The sequence below is a fragment of the Anarhichas minor genome, unplaced genomic scaffold (genome assembly GCF_050575085.1).
Source record: "Anarhichas minor isolate MPS153535 unplaced genomic scaffold, ASM5057508v1 ptg000046l, whole genome shotgun sequence".
NCBI lineage: Eukaryota > Metazoa > Chordata > Actinopteri > Perciformes > Anarhichadidae > Anarhichas > Anarhichas minor.
The window spans coordinates 1369841-1387500 of record NW_027466492.1 but is presented as its reverse complement, the minus strand read 5'-3'; the positions used below and the strand labels follow the sequence as shown (position 1 = coordinate 1387500).

General features: G+C 41.2%; 1 protein-coding gene across 1 annotated transcript in view; it reads right to left on the bottom strand.

Moving 5' to 3' along the window:
• Positions 1-15463, bottom strand: part of gdpd4a (glycerophosphodiester phosphodiesterase domain containing 4a) — a 19507-nt gene extending 4044 nt beyond the window's left edge. The window contains exons 1-13 of the mRNA XM_076111977.1: positions 15402-15463; positions 13076-13181; positions 12542-12645; positions 11327-11420; positions 9996-10055; positions 9794-9892; positions 9549-9642; positions 7003-7148; positions 6816-6898; positions 5230-5380; positions 4204-4422; positions 3866-4023; positions 671-818 (exon numbers count right to left, since the gene is read on the bottom strand). Of these exons, the coding sequence (XP_075968092.1) occupies positions 671-818; positions 3866-4023; positions 4204-4422; positions 5230-5380; positions 6816-6898; positions 7003-7148; positions 9549-9642; positions 9794-9892; positions 9996-10055; positions 11327-11420; positions 12542-12645; positions 13076-13181; positions 15402-15463 (1524 nt within the window). The remainder of the gene's footprint in view (positions 1-670; positions 819-3865; positions 4024-4203; positions 4423-5229; positions 5381-6815; positions 6899-7002; positions 7149-9548; positions 9643-9793; positions 9893-9995; positions 10056-11326; positions 11421-12541; positions 12646-13075; positions 13182-15401) is intronic.
• Between the last annotated feature and the right edge of the window lie 2197 nt (positions 15464-17660).

Sequence of the window (17660 nt, the reverse complement as noted above, 5' to 3'; positions counted from 1 at the left end):
AGGAAGACACCACGGTAGCTGCAGAAAGTGACGTGTCGTGTAGAGGGCCGTCCCCGACCAAAGAACTTGTTAGTTGACCAACACTGATCGATTAGTTGATTTCATTTCTCCACAAAGAATCACACAAAAGCACCACTTTAAATCTTCTGTTTACCAGAAATGTGTTCATAAACTTCTTGGAAATAAGTGATTCAGCATGAAATAAGTTGACAGAAGACATCTTAGTCGGCTAAGACTAAAACGACCGTTTTGTCGACTAAGAGGGGGCAGCCCTAATGTGTCAGAGTGCTGTTTGTGAATGTAAAGAGATTCTGTTTTTTGTGTCCATCCACTGAGATTACTGAGAAACACTGTAAAGGTTTTTTAAAGGTTTTTTAAACGGACTTCTGCTGATACAGACACCGGCTCAGAGCAGGACTGTGCAGCTGCTGAGCAGTTCATGACCTGCTTTACTCTTCTTTTCATCTTCATTTGTTGACTCCATCCGTCTGGTTAGAGCGACCCGCAGTTTTATTTTAACTTCCCACTCCAGCAGAGCACACACACACACACACACACGCACACACACACACAAACACTGCACCACTGTCCCACACGTGACACAACTCATTGAAAATAACCTACAGCACTTATTGAAAGACTCATTCTTAAAAGTAGCGAATGTGCTCACCATGAGGAAGAGCGGCTTGTTGATGTTGGACAGGATGTGGACGGAGTTGGTGGTTACGGACTGAGCTCCGGCACACCAGGCCAGAGTGTAGAGCCACGGCTGGCTGATCACATACAGGTTGGTGCTGATGTTCACCGACTGGTACTTACTGGAGAGAGAGGGGGGGGGGAATTATTTCACTACCTACGTGTATATTGATGTTTTTTCTTCAGCAATGACTATTTTAACAGAGAAAAAACTGAATAATTCGTATCTTTTACATGTGAAATAATTTTCGCCTCAAAGGAAAAAGAGTGAAAAGATTCAAACTTCCATCTAGCTGACGTCCCCTCAGTGTTACATGACGGGAGAGAATACTGTTGAACTTGGATGTAGTCTTCAGTGATCCTCCATCTTTACTGAACTGGGCTCTAAATATTGAGTGGGTGTGTCTTTCTTTGGGCCCTCTGCAGTCTACTCAGTGGTTAGATTGAAGAGGTTTAAACTGGGATTTGTCAGTTCATAGCATAATATTCCAACAGTGCTTTTGTGATTATTAATCTATTTTATTTTTGTTTTAATATAAAAAACAATTGAAATATAATTTCATAATTGTACCTAATTTAGCCTCATTAGGATTAGGAGGAAAGGGTGGAGAGGAGGAAGAGAGTGGTATTATTCATCACAATGACAGTATTGAATTCCCCTCACTCTGAAACACACACACACACACACACACACACACACACACACACACACACACACACACACACACACAGGTATCTCTCTCTGTATGCCTGGCAGATTGTCGGGATGAAAGCGTCCTTTGAAAGTCTAATGACCATCTGTTGAGAGATACAGAAATTGTTCTTTGCCAGGTTGTCCAGCCTGGAGTTGTATAATCCCCAGGAGTTGTATAAACTGGTTATTATTATTTCTGAAGGGTTCAAAACAGCTCGTTTCAAATGGTGCGATTTCATCTTAATCAAAAGCTGTTGATACAGCGAGGAGCCCCAGCTGCAGCAAGCAATAGAAGCTAACTCTGTTTTGCACTAAAAGCTATGCAGATATTTTACCGTAGCTAATTGGGTTTCATTTGGGACGCACCAACACTGATATCAGTTATCGGGCCGATACTGATTCAAATAGCTGAATCAGGTATTGTGGGGAAAAAAGTCAGGTTACCTTATACATAAAATAATGATCCCAGTCTCCTCCACACAGCGAGGCATACAGCTCATTAAAGAAACACCGGTACCTGATCGGTACTCACAGGTATCAGGATCAGGACTGAAAAAGTCGGATCGATGAATCTTAATTATTTTCTTTTTATTATTTGTGCTTTTTTAATTTTGTAATTTTTATACCATCCACTTTTACAGACTGCTATGAAAGATGAATATGAACATGTAACATACTGTATGGGTCAATAGATTTGACTCTTTTCAGTCATTGTGGTCACCTTGTAAATGGTCCACATACAATGTATGGCAGAGTACACAAAACATGAAGCTTGAACCATGAGGTTGGTGGTTTGGATCCCCGGCTCCTAATGCTTAGGTTGGGCTCAGGGCAGAGGTCAAATTTAGTGCAGGTACCTGTATATGCATTTGACAATTCTCTAAAGTTTACTCTTTTAGTGTATGCTTACGAATTGTATCATGACAAAAACAAAGAAACAGCACCGATACTGATCAGGTGTATCGTACAGTGTATCCTACTTTTAATTTAAATGTCAAAGTTTACAGTGGTGTGTTTTTTTGAAGGCATCCTGTATTACAAAGACACCACAAAAAGATTCCGTATTGTTGATAAACTGGTATCTAAATGAAAGCCTGTAAGTGAGAAAAGGTCTTGAACGATACAACTCGACAGTTTGTCCTTTAGAGACAGAAAAGAATCACCATGTAATGTTTAACACAACCCTCTGATTACAATAATAACAAAAGTGCTTCAGAGCACAACTCTGAGACAACTGTTACCCCACAATGTAACACCATGATTCATCCAACCGTTGGTGAATAATGTGGCGCCACGGAAGCTGATATTTCCATGTTTTCAATGAGATATTGCAGAGAAGATGAATCACCAGCAACAAGGGGAACTGTGTGAGTTGTGTTAAAAAAACATGTCAACGTGAGAGTCACTCAACCATCTTTCTCTCCAGATTGTTCTCCCACAGCTTCTGGTTACGTACAAGTGCTAAACCTCCCACTCGTTTCTCTGGTAAGCCTGCTACTCATCTCCTCTCGTACCCTCTTTTCTTCTCAACCAACTCTCTTCATTTCAACTCCCATCTGCACCCTGTGTGTACCTGTGTGTACCTCCTCCACTGCTTCTCCTCACTTCGACCACTTCTCTCCTCTTCTGTTTTCTCCTGCCATGAACCTCTCACCCAGGTGTACTTAAGGTTTGATAGGCCTTGCATCCTGGTTAAAGTAAATAGTTTTTGTAAATATATATAATCTATAATATACGGACAGACAGTCACTTGTAGAACCCGGCGTACTAGCAGCATGGCGTCACACATACGAGCCATTTAAGTGAAACTTCCACGATTTGGTGTGAACACAGCGAGATGGAGTCACCGTGGTGGCCATCTGTACCTTGAGTTACATAACTACACACATGTAAACACACACACAAACAGAGGAGACCATTGCATAAGCTCATAAACAGGTAAATACAACTGCACAATTGAGTGCTTGAATGTACTGTATGGGTACATTTAGTGGATATTATTTTAATTTCATTATTTTTTTGAATCTGTGAATTAATCAGGATTTGTTTTGGACATTACAATGCAAATGTCCACATTTTTATTTAATTTACTCAAATACATTTCCGCAGTAGAATCACACAAATGTAGTTTCATTATTTCATGTTTTTCTCTGGTGCATAAATAGGAGCAAGTCTGTATTCTCCTCATTTCTTTTTCAGTTTCTATTAGTGGTGTTTCTGTACACTGTGGTGTTCAGTAAAATAACAAACATATTGCAACTTTTGTGCGAGGTTATATCAGTTTGGTGAAAATCATTTCAAACCAATCTGGGTATTTTTAGGTGACAATCTGTCAACAACGATGAAAGGGTTCGCTGCAAATTGTGCATGAATCGCTGATACATAAATGCAGCAATCACAAACATTTTGCTTAAAATTGCCGAAGATGTTTGTTTTTTTCATAGCGGTTATTTCTCTGAATGATGGTGTGTGTACCTGAACTGCTGTTGTGACATAGTGCTGTAGTGCAGGTTCAGTCTGGTGATGTGGCCGTCTGTCAGCTCCTGAATAGACGCCTTTTCTCCAGAGGTCTGCTGCAGCTCTGGGTCCACAGCCTGGACCAGCTCCCTGTCCTCAGCTGGCAGCCACATCACCTACACGCGCACACACACACACACACACACACACACACACACACACACACACACACACGATTGTAAACAAACACACATCCATGTATGCACAAAATACACTTTCACCAATTGCAACAAACGGTAAATGAGGAAAAACTACTCTTGAAGTTGTTAAAGCCAGGGTTGGTGGGTTGGGGTTACCTGTGAGGAGTTGATGTGGGCCTGCACCACCTGCAGAGTGGTGTTGATGTATGACTGATAGTAGGGATGTCCGTACGATGGCCTGTGCAGGTCAAACAACACTATTTTATCGCTACAGGCCGCCAACTCCAGAAACTGGGCCAGTGAGGGAACAGACTGGTTCTGGGCCTGGGAGCAGTCCGCCTCGGACAGGGACGACACAGTCCCAAAGGGATCCCTCTGTAACAGAGTGCGTTGAAAAAAAGATGCTTAGTCATTCTGAGAATTCATAGAATTGTTTTTATAAAAAAAACTTATTTTGATTTATTTTGATTATTGAAAATCGACAAAAAATTGTATTTAGAAAAAGAAATACTAAATAGAAAAACAATATAAAACTCTTGTTGATGTCCAGTGGTATCCACTGGTATAAACACATTCATTCAAGTGTTTTGTTTTACTTAGAGGTACCCATTTACTCTTCACTTTCTCTTACCAGATCATTGCTAGTGCTGTGCTCGTCCAGGTTTACTACTTAACTAGGATGTACTCAGTGTCCTCTTGCAGCAAGAAATACAACACAATTTGGTTGCAAGATGGACCTCAAATTTGCGATTAAAACAATAATTTACCTCTGAAAATCTTCCAGTAAATATCGGTAATAGAAAAAACGAGAAGGAGAAGTTACAGTGCATAAAAAGGTGTGACATTGATTGTCCAAGTAGCTGTATCAACGCTCCAAAATTCTCCCTCAACCTAAAGGTAAGGCAGATTTGCATAGTTGCTGTAGAGATGGAATTTGGAGATTTGTTTTCATCCAGCAACAATACTGTAATTTAGTGTTGAGAAGAAAAAAGCAAAACAAATGTACATATATACAACAGTCATACCTGTTTTTACTTTACAGTTATCTCTGAGTGATCTTTACATAACATCAAAGTTCTAACATATTCAAGGTTACAATGTCAGTCATTCCATCACACTTCACTTCTGTTGTGCTGCATATTTTTGAGCGAACAAAGCCACGTCCCGAACTAAAAGCCTCACCGATAAGAACCAGTCGCCAGCATTCAGCTGCTGCAGCTCGGCCCAGGTGAACATGGAGGCGTCGGCGTGTGTTCGGTTTGGGAAAACCTCTGCGACATTGGTGGTTCTGCTCAGAGTGGAGTCGTGCATCAGGAAGGGAACCCCATCATAACTGCAGACAGAGGTGGGAAGGCCAGGACACAGAAATGAGAGGTAAGTGGTGATAAGGTGAGTAGGAATAAAAGGATAGGTGAGCAGAGAGGAGGAGTGAAAAGGAAAGGAAATGACTCAAGGAAGGGGGACGAGATGACGAGAGGATGATTAAAGTCACCAATAAGCATTTAACTCTATAAGTCTCTGTTCACCCCTCAAAACACCTGCAATCAAATTAAAGCTGACTCACACACACACACACACACACAGGAACTACCAGTCTCGCCGGGGTCACCAGCAGCATGGGATTAAGCTATCCCGCTGCTAATCCACCCTGTTTTCAGGCTGTAAAACAGTGTGCTAACCCCAGCTGCTCTGGGCTAATGGCAGGGCTAACGGCTAACTGGATTAGCATGGCAGTAATCACCTTAGTGCCCACTAAGCACGCTAGCGTCTGATCTGTACAATTAGCACCAGACTGACTGCTCTGATAATTGTACATGTTGCAATCTCTCGTGTTATTCAACACTGTTAATGATTTCATAATTTCACTTTTGGTGAAACATAATAGGGTCACATTGAAACTATTTGTTTGATTTTAAAGATTGATTTTTAGGGCTTTTATTTCTTTTATTAGAGCTCCTGGAAAATGACAGAAAAGTACTGTACTTAAGAACAAATATGAGGTCGTAAGAACTTAACTTGAGTATTTTTCTTTTGTGCAACTTTATACTTCTACTCCACAATGTCTCAGAGGTAAATATTGTACTTTTTACACCACTAAATTTGACAGCTTTACTGACTTTGCAGATTACAATTTTTCATAACTTTCTTGCCCAGTGAAAACCACGTATCTCCAGATGTGTTGATGCTGAGTGTTTGTGATAAACTGAAGGATGAAGTGTTCTTCATCTAAATAAACTCTTTAAAAAGCCTCTTGGATCAGCTGGAAAATGCATCGTCACAAAGCTGAAAACAGGACTGTTGATCTGTTTCGAGATACGAGGTTCTCACAGGACAGAGACGCTACAAACATGATGATCTTATAGAATATGATGCATTGATGCAGATTAAACCAACCTATAGGATATGAAGGAGTTAAAACATCTACAGCAGTAAAATGTAACATACACATTAATGCAGTAATATTAATCTACATTATATAATATAGTAAAACACTGACCGGAAACATTTAACTGGACAATGAATACTTTTACTTGTAGATGAGTATTTTCACAGTGTGGTACTAGTACTTTTACTGAAGTAAATGATCTGACTACTTCTTCCGTCATTGTTTATGACAGATACAAGACTGAAAACACACACCAAGTTGATCTATTTACTATTAATCACTATTTTACACACACACACACACACACACACACACACACACACACACACACACACACACACACACACACACACACACACACACAGGTGAGAGCCGTTACTACCTGATGGTGACGTCAGTCTCCAGTCCTTCTCCTCCAGCTTCCACTGCCTTCTCAAACGACATCACAGTATTCTCTGGAGCAAGCTACACACGAAAAACGTTCCCAGAATGAGAAATAATAAATACCATAACCAATAAGACTGAAGAATTAAGACAGGTCCAGCTGTCACGGTTCGGTTCAGTCTCACCATCGGAGCTCCTCTGTGTCCGATGAGTGTTGGGGCGGGTCCCAGCGTTCCTGCCTCTTTAATGCAGGGCGAGTACATTCCCAGAGGGACCAGGTAGAGGGAGAAGAGCACGGACAGGTAGAGTCCCAGAACAGCCACCTGACGCACTGAAGAACACACAAAGAAAAAAACACTTTGACTTGACAGACTTTTTATTACTTTCATAACACAAGTTATGTTTGGCTTTTTTCAATCCAGGAGTTAAAGGAGCAGTGTGTTGGATTCAGGTGGATCTATTGGCAGTATATATATATATATATATATCTATATATATATATATATATAAATATATAATATTCATAACTGCGTTTTTGTTCGTGTCACCCGAAACTAAGAGCTTCTTATGAAATCTGTGCATCACATCATGTTTTATAATCAACTCTGCACAAAAAACACACACATACACAAGTCCATCTGCTACGCACACACAAACAAATCCAAAAAACAACAACAGATACACCTCGGAGCCTCTAAATATGGCCCAGTTGAGGGCTGAAGGAGTGTGGTAGCTGGAGTAGAAACTTACAGTAATCAGGATGAGATACAGTAAATCTGTCCTGATAGGATCAGCGTGGTGGTCTGGTGCTGATCAGCAGCCAAATGTCTGGTTTGGAATCAAATCCGCCCGGGAAGCTACATGTCTTCCATAAAGTATCTTGACCATTATCATTGATATTAACAATTGTTCAAACATACAACGGGAAACAGGAAGTTCATCCATAATACATTGTCTTTGAAAAACGAATATTTACCAAACATTACATTTCTGCAGCAGGGTGAGAACTTAAACCACTGAGGTCACCAAATTAAGATTTCTTAGGGCGTTATTATTTAAAAAGCTTATTCATATGTAAATGCCAACCACCCTAAATGTGGAGCTTTGACTGTTCCCTTTAGCTGACTTACATACTATAAGTTCTATACAGCATCTACTTATATCACTAAAAGACATAGTGAAAGGATAAGAAGGGCTCAGGGCTGATTGATGCAATCAAATAAATCAGTGGCAGTGTGAAAACTGGTACTGCTTATTAATCAACAAACTATATCGTGATATTGATTATGTTCCCTGTGCTACTGAGCAAAGCAATGTACTGCTGTGGATGGAGCAGCACCAAAACCTTAAACACCTTAAAAAATCCCTATTCGTTGAAGTGTAGGCTATATTTAGATTATTATCACTGCCTTACCTTGCTGTCAGTCAGCCCTGTCCGACTGAAGCTGTTATCGATGCTCTCTTCAAAGCCATCAGACTCCATTGACAAAAACAGTAATTTTACCTCCCAGAACACAGAGGTTGCTGTTCTACCGCTGCCTCGATCGGTTTGTTTGTTTGCATTATTGTGTGACTGTGGTAAATCTGAACTGATCCTTTAAAACACCAAAGAAATAAAACATAACACAAGAAACACAAGCAGACTAAGTGACCGAGGCAGCAGTAGCCCAGCAACTCCCGTGCGATGTCAAATGACTGTTTTTGTCAAATGAGTCTGGTACTCCTGTCTGTGTTTCCATACTGGAGGCGTGCCGGCCCACTGACTGTGGATAAGTACCTCATACTTCAACAGATCCAGACTGTCCCTTTAAAGCTCTGTTTCCAGCTTAAGCCAGCATCCATGAAACTACAGGCCTGGGTGGGCGTTCAGGTCAATACAGCAGAACAGGCGAGAGCTACAGTATATTACATCCTGAGCAAATCTCTCACTTGTCACTTATCTCCTGCCAGGAGAGACCCCCGACATGACTCAGCATCACTCTACCCTGCTGAATCACCATGGCAACCAGGAACAGTACCCATGGAGACCAGAGAGACGTACAGGTCAGAGCCAATGCAGTGGAGAGGGAGTCCCAAAGACAAGTAAGAAGAAACAGACTGCAGCCAAATGGGCAGGTCGGGTAAGAAAAGAGGTCAGAAGGATGAAGAGGCAGAAAAAAACTGAGTGAATGAAAGAAGACAGAAAGCATCCGGGAGACGAGGGGAGGAGCAGGACAAGGAGAAGGAGACATTGATTTTCTGTTAAGAGGAAGAGGAGGGGGAGAAAGAAGGTTGGCAGGGAGGTCTACAGCTGTACAATGCATGCCAGACAAGTGCGTCACGGTGCTGACGGGTACGTTTGATTTTTAGAAAAGCTTTATCCCCGGCGGGCGGGGCAGCTCAGAGCCACTACAACTGAAGCCTTTAAGGCCATAACCCTCGTTACAACAAGGTCCTTCAGCTCTTTGTTCCCTCCAGCTACAGCTGTTGGTTATGCTGGTCTCTAGATTTATATTCTCTATAACTTTCCCCAACATCAACAATTTACATGTACAAAGAGTTTAAATTTAACAATAAAAACTGCTAATGGACTAAATTAGTATAATAACCAAAGCAACCGATTAATCGACTAATAAATCTAAAGATAAATGTTTGGTGAGATACATCTACAACCGCTGCGACTGGCCATTCTTACAGAGAGCCAAAGTCCCACCTCACTTCCAAAAGATCAAACACTCATCAGCTTGCTTACCTCTCTTGTTCATGCGGAAGAAGTGCAACGCTATTGGCCAGGAGAGGATGGCCATTAGTGAGACCGCGGACACGTGGAGGAACGGCGCAGTCACCTAACGATACAAAGAGGAAGAGAACGACAAGGTAAAAGACAGAGGATTGGCCAAAATGTCAATCATAAAGCACAAATTACCGTATGTGTAAACACACACAAAGATCAGAAATTCTCTCCTGTGATTGGCTGGTGTGTCAGGATCCACTAACCTGCAGCGAGAGAAGGAGAGTCTTCCATTCTTTGCTCCAGAGGTCAGACAAGATGGCGGTGGCTGTGACGGAGAAGGCCAACGCCACCACGATGCCAGTCTGACAAAAACACAGGAGGAGATAACACCACATGTGATATCTTGATGTGTCAGTGTTTGTGTTTATTCATAAGCATTATTATTATTATTATTATTATCATTACCTTGTGGCTCCAGTGAAGGTACAGCCTCTGTCCCTCAGAGAGCAGACACACTGCCAGCACCTGAACAACGTTTAGATATTCATCAAAACATGTTACATAAAGCTGCTTCTAGTCACTTGCTTCTCTATTGTTTGTATTTTGTTTTATTTGCACATGTTTACACTCTTTGTACTTTGTACTGCAACTGCTGCAAAACAATTTCCCTCAAGATGAATAAAGTACCGTCTTATCTTGTGTCAGTTTGGACCGGTCCAGAACATATGCGCTTTCTACTCAACTAGAGCAAACTCAACATTGTTAAATCACAATTTATTTTTTGATGAACAATGAAATCCTTGGCTTTTTATGCCTTAGCAGATTTAAGAAAACTTGTTGATATCTTAACACTGCTGACAATATAGTTATACGCCTCAGATTCTCTCTCTAAGGACAAAGTAAACTCTGTTGGTGCAGATTTCTCCTTCACTTCATGTGTGTGCGTTTTTCTGTATCATATGATAAGTCTAACTGAATATTTGTCCCCTCAAGCAAGGGGACAGGTACCTAAATACCGCACAAGGGTTTGGAGATAGATTTGTCTCAGTTTCATGAGTGAAGAGATGAACAATTGTTGTGTAAATAAAACACCATCCACAAATACAGAAAAAGATTTCTAAACTCATAAAAATATTTTGCAATATAAAAACAGATCTGAGTTCTTCCTGTTCCGATGTGAGGGTCCCGGGACAGAGGATGTCGCATGTTTACTGATTGTAAAGCCCTCTGAGGCAAATTTGTGATTTTGGGCTATACAAAATAAATTGAATAAATTGAGACTCATATTTTAGAAAAGATGATTATTCTGAAACAATAAATGAAAAATGTACTGATGTGTTGCCTGGCCCTCAGTTGCTACAGAACTAATGAAGATGGGATCACAAATGCTTTTCATTTATTTGTAAATTAATTTCATGTACTCAGATATTATTTTGGTGGAAGAAAAATTGTAATTTTACAAATCTTTTTTTGTATTTGTGGAAGGTGCTTTTTGTTTACAGATTGCAAATTGACACACGGATTGTCGATCTGTTCACACAAATAATATTGAGACAAATCTTTCTCTATACAAAGGGCTGGGAGGGTTGATGGGCTAATGAAACACATTGATTCTAACACTCTGGTTTAATAAAAATAAAAATAAAATAAAGTGGCACTACTGCTCATCTCTGATAGAACAGAAGCAGAGAGGCCAAGTGTCTTGCTCAAGAACACTACAGTAGCTGTAAAGAGATGACAAAGGTTTTCTCAGCACATGGATTCTAGACAGGCTGAAACCCCATCAGTGTCCGTACCAATAGTAGAGCGATGTATGTGAAGAGAGCAGCAGCGACCACCAGCAGGACCAGAGACCAGGGAAACCAGAAGCCCAGAGTCCCAAAGTTGAACCTGAAGAGGCACGAGAACAACCAGTGTGCTTCGTGATGTCAATCAAGTTTGAATGATGGGTTGGTCTTGTCATGCATTCATGTATTCACTATTAGGATGAGCAATAGAGTGCTGCAGGGATGATGGATTCTTGTTGGCCAACCCAGAAGTTAGAATCTCACTTTTTTCCTCGACAAAAAAGGATAAAAACATTTTTACATTGGATTTTGTATTGCAGAAAATGAGCTCTGTGGCAAACACAAGATAATCTTCTCAAATGAACACCACTTTTATGATTTCTGAAGCATAAATACAACTGACAGAAGTGAAAAGCTAACATTAGGCTATAAACAAACTACACCACGGTGGCATGACTTCAACGTCACCACCACGAAGCTTCCAACTGGTAATTTGATTTCACGCGAAAACCTGTGTAGTCTCATTTAGCCACTAATTAGCAACCGCCGTGCGTAAGAAACATTAAAGCTTCAACTAATTCATGAGAGGAGTATCTACTGATGTATCTTGCATCATAGAACGAAACGCTAACATCTCTTCAGCTTGTTTTAACCACAGACCATATCTCAGGCATCTAACCAAAAACCTTTCAATGAACACACTGACTTCGAGACGAGGGAACCGGAAGTAGGAAACTGCTGACTCATTTCCTAGGTTTAGGACTCATACCTGCACCACTAACTCATTCCTTTACGTCTTAGACAACTCACCATAACAAGTATCATGGACATAATCCTTACATTCTGTATTAACCATGCACTCCTACACTACTACCTCAGGTTTCATACTGTATACTCTACATACACATCTACAGGTATCTGCTACCCCACTATATTTGATGACACAATCATTGTATATTTTGTATATATTTTGTATTGCACCATATTTGCATCTGACTGTTATCTAGTCTTTTTTGTTTTTTTTTGCACCTATCGTTATCTTGCATTTACACTCTTCCTACTTTGCAGTGCAACTGCTGCACAGCAATTCCCCCCGGGATAAATAAAGTTTTCTATCGTATCCCCATCACAATGACAACATGCCCTTCAAATCACAAAAACACTCCGACCAACAGGAGCCTGTGTGTGCACGTGCCAATTTGCATGTGCTGTGCTGTCACCCACCAGTCGAAGTCGATGTAGTCGTTCTGAGCTTCACTCCAGAAATAGAGGAACAAAAAACTCAGGAAGAAGGTGAGGATCAGGAGGCCAAAACTGCCACACTCCACCTGTAACACACACACACACACAAACACACACACACACACACAGAAGTCATGTATTATGTTTGGTCTAACCAAACTACCCACTTCTACCTGGAGAAAGTAGGTTTTAACACTGTGCTCCAGTGTTTTGGGAAAATAAAGTTTTCTCATGTTAACAGGATTTACAGTCATAATCGGACTCCCTGATGCTCCACAATCTGGCAGATACAGAGGAGCTCAATCATATTACCGAGTGCATATGGAGGCAGTATATATTGATAGAAGCTGACAGAGTGAATATGTGCTCATATTTTTCAGAGAAAAGCAGTAACGCACTGTTGGAGTCAGCAGGACGAAAAATCTGTCTGGGGAATCAATACTCTCTGCTCGATCAGCAAACCGACCAAACTCAACTCACTGCTGTGTGTGTGTGTGTGTGTGTGTGTGTGTTTACCCTGCTGCAGCAGCACTCTCCTGGCTGGGCCCGGGCTCTCTGGTATCGTCTCCATTGGCAGCCATAGAGGCCGGCCAGGCAGGACACAAACGGCTGGTGTTCGTACCTGATACAGTCAATTAGGAATTCAGATTATTGAAAAGAAAGAATAAAGACTAGCTCCATGTTTGATACTTTAAAAGAAGTTGAGTAAACCTTGCTGATCTGAAATGTGCAGGAGCTTCTCTAGTGCAGTGTTTTTCAACCTTTTCTGAGCCGAGGCACATTTTTTACATTAAAAAGATCCTGCGGCACACCAACAACCAAAAACGTTACAAAATGACACCTTCCAGTATAATACAGCATATACAGTGGGTACGGAAAGTATTCAGACCCCTTTAAATTGTTCACTCTTTGTTTCATTGCAGCCATTTGCTAAAATCAAAAAAGTTCATTTTATTTCTCATTAATGTACACTCAGCACCCCATCTTGACAGAAAAAAACAGAAATGTAGAAATTTTTGCTAATTTATTAAAAAAAGAAAAACTGAAATATCACATGGTCATAAGTATTCAGTCAAGATGGGGTGCTGAGTGTACATTAATGAGAAATAAAATGAACTTTTTTGATTATAGCAAATGGCTGCAAAATAACAAATTGTGACTACGTTGAGGGCCAAATAGAGTCACCATTTAATAAACAGGATAGAAGGGATATTGGACAAAGTGCAAAAAGAATACATGTTTAGGTAGACTACATTATTTTATGCCCAGATGTTTGGCATCTTTTCTTGGCTGCCAGTTCATTAATATCTTATGGGTTAGGTTCTGTGCTGTGGAAACCCTCAGGATGGAGTGAAGGTGTGCATCAGTGAGACGACTCCTGTGTGGGTTTGTGTTCCTCTTCATCACAGAGAACAGCTGCTCACACAGGTATGTGCTTCCAAACATGCAGAGCGTTTGAGCAGCATGTAGGCGGAGTTAAGGCATCGTTTCAGGGGTGAAGCTTGGAAACTGTGCAGCGCCCTCAGAGTCATACTTTGCCTTGAGTGTCATTACACTGGAGGGCTATCAGCTCCACAGGTGCTCTTTCCACGTCAACTGCAAACGGATTGCTGAGCAGTTGAAATTTAAATTTCTGAGCTGCAAAGTCCGCAAATCGCCAAGTGAACCCAGTTTATCAGCAAAATGCGCAGTCGGGAACACAGCGGTGGAGACTTTCACTGCATCACACGTCTGTGATCACACGTCCCCGTCCCTGAAACTGGAGGTTTAGCGCAGTCCTTTTCAAATATTTCTCCATCGCTGTTCGTCTTGTCATCGCAACATCTCCCGCGTGTCATTTCATTCTACTGTCCTAAATTAACAAGGTCATTACTGCGCTACCTACTGTCACCCACTGGCATGGAAGAGCATGTATTACTTAGCCAGACACTATATTGCAGCTCAGACGCTCAACAATGGCAAAGTATTTGCAACAACTCTAATGTTTTTTTTGGACTCATTAAGTGAAATTGGACATTTTCCCACGGCACACCTGACGATCTCTCACGGCACAGCGGTTGAAAATCACTGCTCTAGTGAACCGATTGAGCTGCTGTCAGCTTCAGGTTCATCTACATTAAAGCTTATCGACCGAATAGTTCTGAGTCAGGACCTCCGGCTATTTCAAGCATGCAGCTTGTGAAAAATAAAGAGTTCAATGATTCAGATTCCATCAGGATGTCTTTCCTTCTGCTGCTGATCAGGTTGCATCAACATTAAGTAGGCTGCCACTCAAAACTTACTTTTTGTTACTTTTAACTGTAGTCACAAATGTTGAGTTTAATCAGTCAGGTTTACCAAGTAGGTTTTCCCCAACAAGGCATTTGCGTTGGTGGTTTGGTGCATAAAATAAAATATAGTCAGAGAAAATGATAATCAAGTACAACAGTCAAGAAAGATAAATAAAATGAATCATTTGACAATACAAAAAAACAAAAGAATGTTGAAATTAAATATTTTTTTAAATATGTAAAAGATTGTAAAAGAAAATGAGAGAGATGTACAGTATGAAGTATAGAGACTAAGGATGACATAAGGGTTCAGATTCAATAATCACATATGATCCCGTATTTGACAAAATGCAACCAACTCTCAAACTTTCATAAACATACAGTCACACCAAATTGCCAGAAAAATAAGAAAATAGCCCTCTGTAGATGATGCGTTCAGGTTCCCTCTGTACAGAAGCACTGTCTCCTTTTTTTCAGTCTATTTTAAATAACTGTCACAAACACAAGTGTCTTTAAGGCAGCGTGAATACATATGAAATCTGATGACGGCGTAGGTGTGTGTTGTTCTGTACCTCTGCAGCAGCTGCCGCCGCACCACCTTTAGCTTCCCCAGCTTCAGTCTGGTCACAGGCATACACTCACCCACAGCCCGGCATCACAGAGAGAGACAGAGAGAGAGAGAGAGACAGAGAGAGAGAGAGAGAGAGAGAGAGAGAGAGAGAGAGAGACAGAGACAGAGCGAGAGAGAGAGAGGAGGAAGGAGGACAATGGGACAGGAGAGAGAGGAAAAACAAGCACCACCTTCACCTGGAGGGAGAGAAGAAGGTTTGAATCAATTTAAAATGCATTTATAGGAAAACTAGACTCAGCAGGACTCGTGTGTGTGTGTGTGTGTGTGTGTGTGTAGTCCTGGTTGTATTAATGTGGCCTGTTTAAACTAACCCAGAAGCTACAGAGACTCTCTCAGAAATACACAGTGACCTACATCTGGTGAGATTGTGAATACACAAGTTAACAGACCCCAAAAGAAGTCAGCCAGCAAACCGGCCAAACGAGCAACAACGTCCTGGACTCCACACTAGAGTTAAAACAGCTGATTAAAAACTGACATCATAAGAAAACCAGCAACAAGTATGATCCTCTATTCATCATTTAAGTCATTGTTTGTTTTAATACTATAAAGCTACAGTCGCTGACTTTAATAAAAATAACTTTGTGTCATATTTGCTCAAACTGTCACTATATTCCAACGATATATGAAAAAAATGGGGTTCCTCTTCCTCCTTTTAGAGCTCCTAATGGCATTTGCAAGAGTCCTCGCCTGAAAGGAAAACAACCAATCAGAGCAGAGTCTCCAACACTGCAACACTGCTCGGGGCGATCTTCCTCATTTTACAGCGAAACGCTACACTAAAATATGTTTCTGAAATCTTATGAGGTGAGAAATAGGCAACGCAGTGAGAGAATCTTGATTCATATTTGATCGGCGCTTTAGAGACTGCTCACCTCTGATTGGCTGTTTTCCTTTTTCTCCCAGATGTGCCATTAACACCTCAACAACAACAACAACGAGAGCAGCAGTGTGGTGTATTAAGATTAGTTATACAACAGCTCTACATACACTGCTCCACTGAACCAGATAGCACGGCCACCCGGCTCATCATCAGAGAAGCAGGCCACCATCAGCCAATGAGTCGGAGCCTTCAGTGGAACAGCCCATGTTGGCTAACACGTTATTATCAAGGTAAGCGTGGAACCAGTTTAATCCCAGTCACACTACGCCACTAAGCTGTGCAACATTTAAACCAACATCTCATCAACATAATCACAAGTTTGTTCAACTTTGATCAAACACATTCAAATGCAGTGGTGGGCCGTCAGGGCCAGCAAGGCCTTCTCTGCTGGCCTAAACAGAATCACAAAGCTATATCTATTTTATAATTTTATAATTTTTCTTAAATACAGTACATGTATTATAATTTATAAAAATATTTTTCCCATTATCTTATTTTCTCATTGCACAGCTACTGTCTTCCTCAGTTGCTCTGCTTCCAGTGCAGCTTGTTTTAAGTAGAGCTTTTATCCAATCAGATTCCACCTCTGTGTCTCTAGGTAAGAATCTCTAGGTAAGAAGACAGGCCCGAGGCCTGCAGACTCACACCTGCATCCATGTGCAGATTAAAGTAAATGGAGACGATATTGTTGATTGTCATAGTCTTCAACCAATCAGATCTTTAGTTTGACATGTTGGGCGTATTCTTTGAGGTGTCAGCGCCTGCGAGCCGGCCTATAATGACGTCAGCATAACGTGCAGCTCAGTGTCCATGCAGCTCTGCCGCGAGTGCAGAGTGTGCTGTGATTGGTCAGTGGGCGAGCACGTGACTATCGTGAAACGAAACAGCAGAGGCTGTCGGGTAGTGAATCACATCACGTGATGCAGCTCAGCCAATCAAATATGGGCATTCTGACTGCGTGATATGTACCACACACCATGACACAGGAGACTGAGACGAGGAAAGACACTGCAGAGCAGTACGTACAATGCTCAAGTTGTGAAAGTAAAATCATAAGACGATCTCGTTGGGCCGCGACTTGTCATTAAGGAGTGATGGTTGGTCCCACAGCCAGACCAGCTGAGACCCACTGTCCTCCATGAGCGCAGAAAACATTATATTTTCCTGAATATAAGCTTCTGCATTTTCCAGATGCTCTAGTACTATTCAAACGTATTGCAAGTCTTGTACCGAACGTTATGTACATAGTGCATGTAATGTACGTACATTTAATACGTACATAGTTACAGCCTTAGAAACTGATAACTGTGGCGCCAT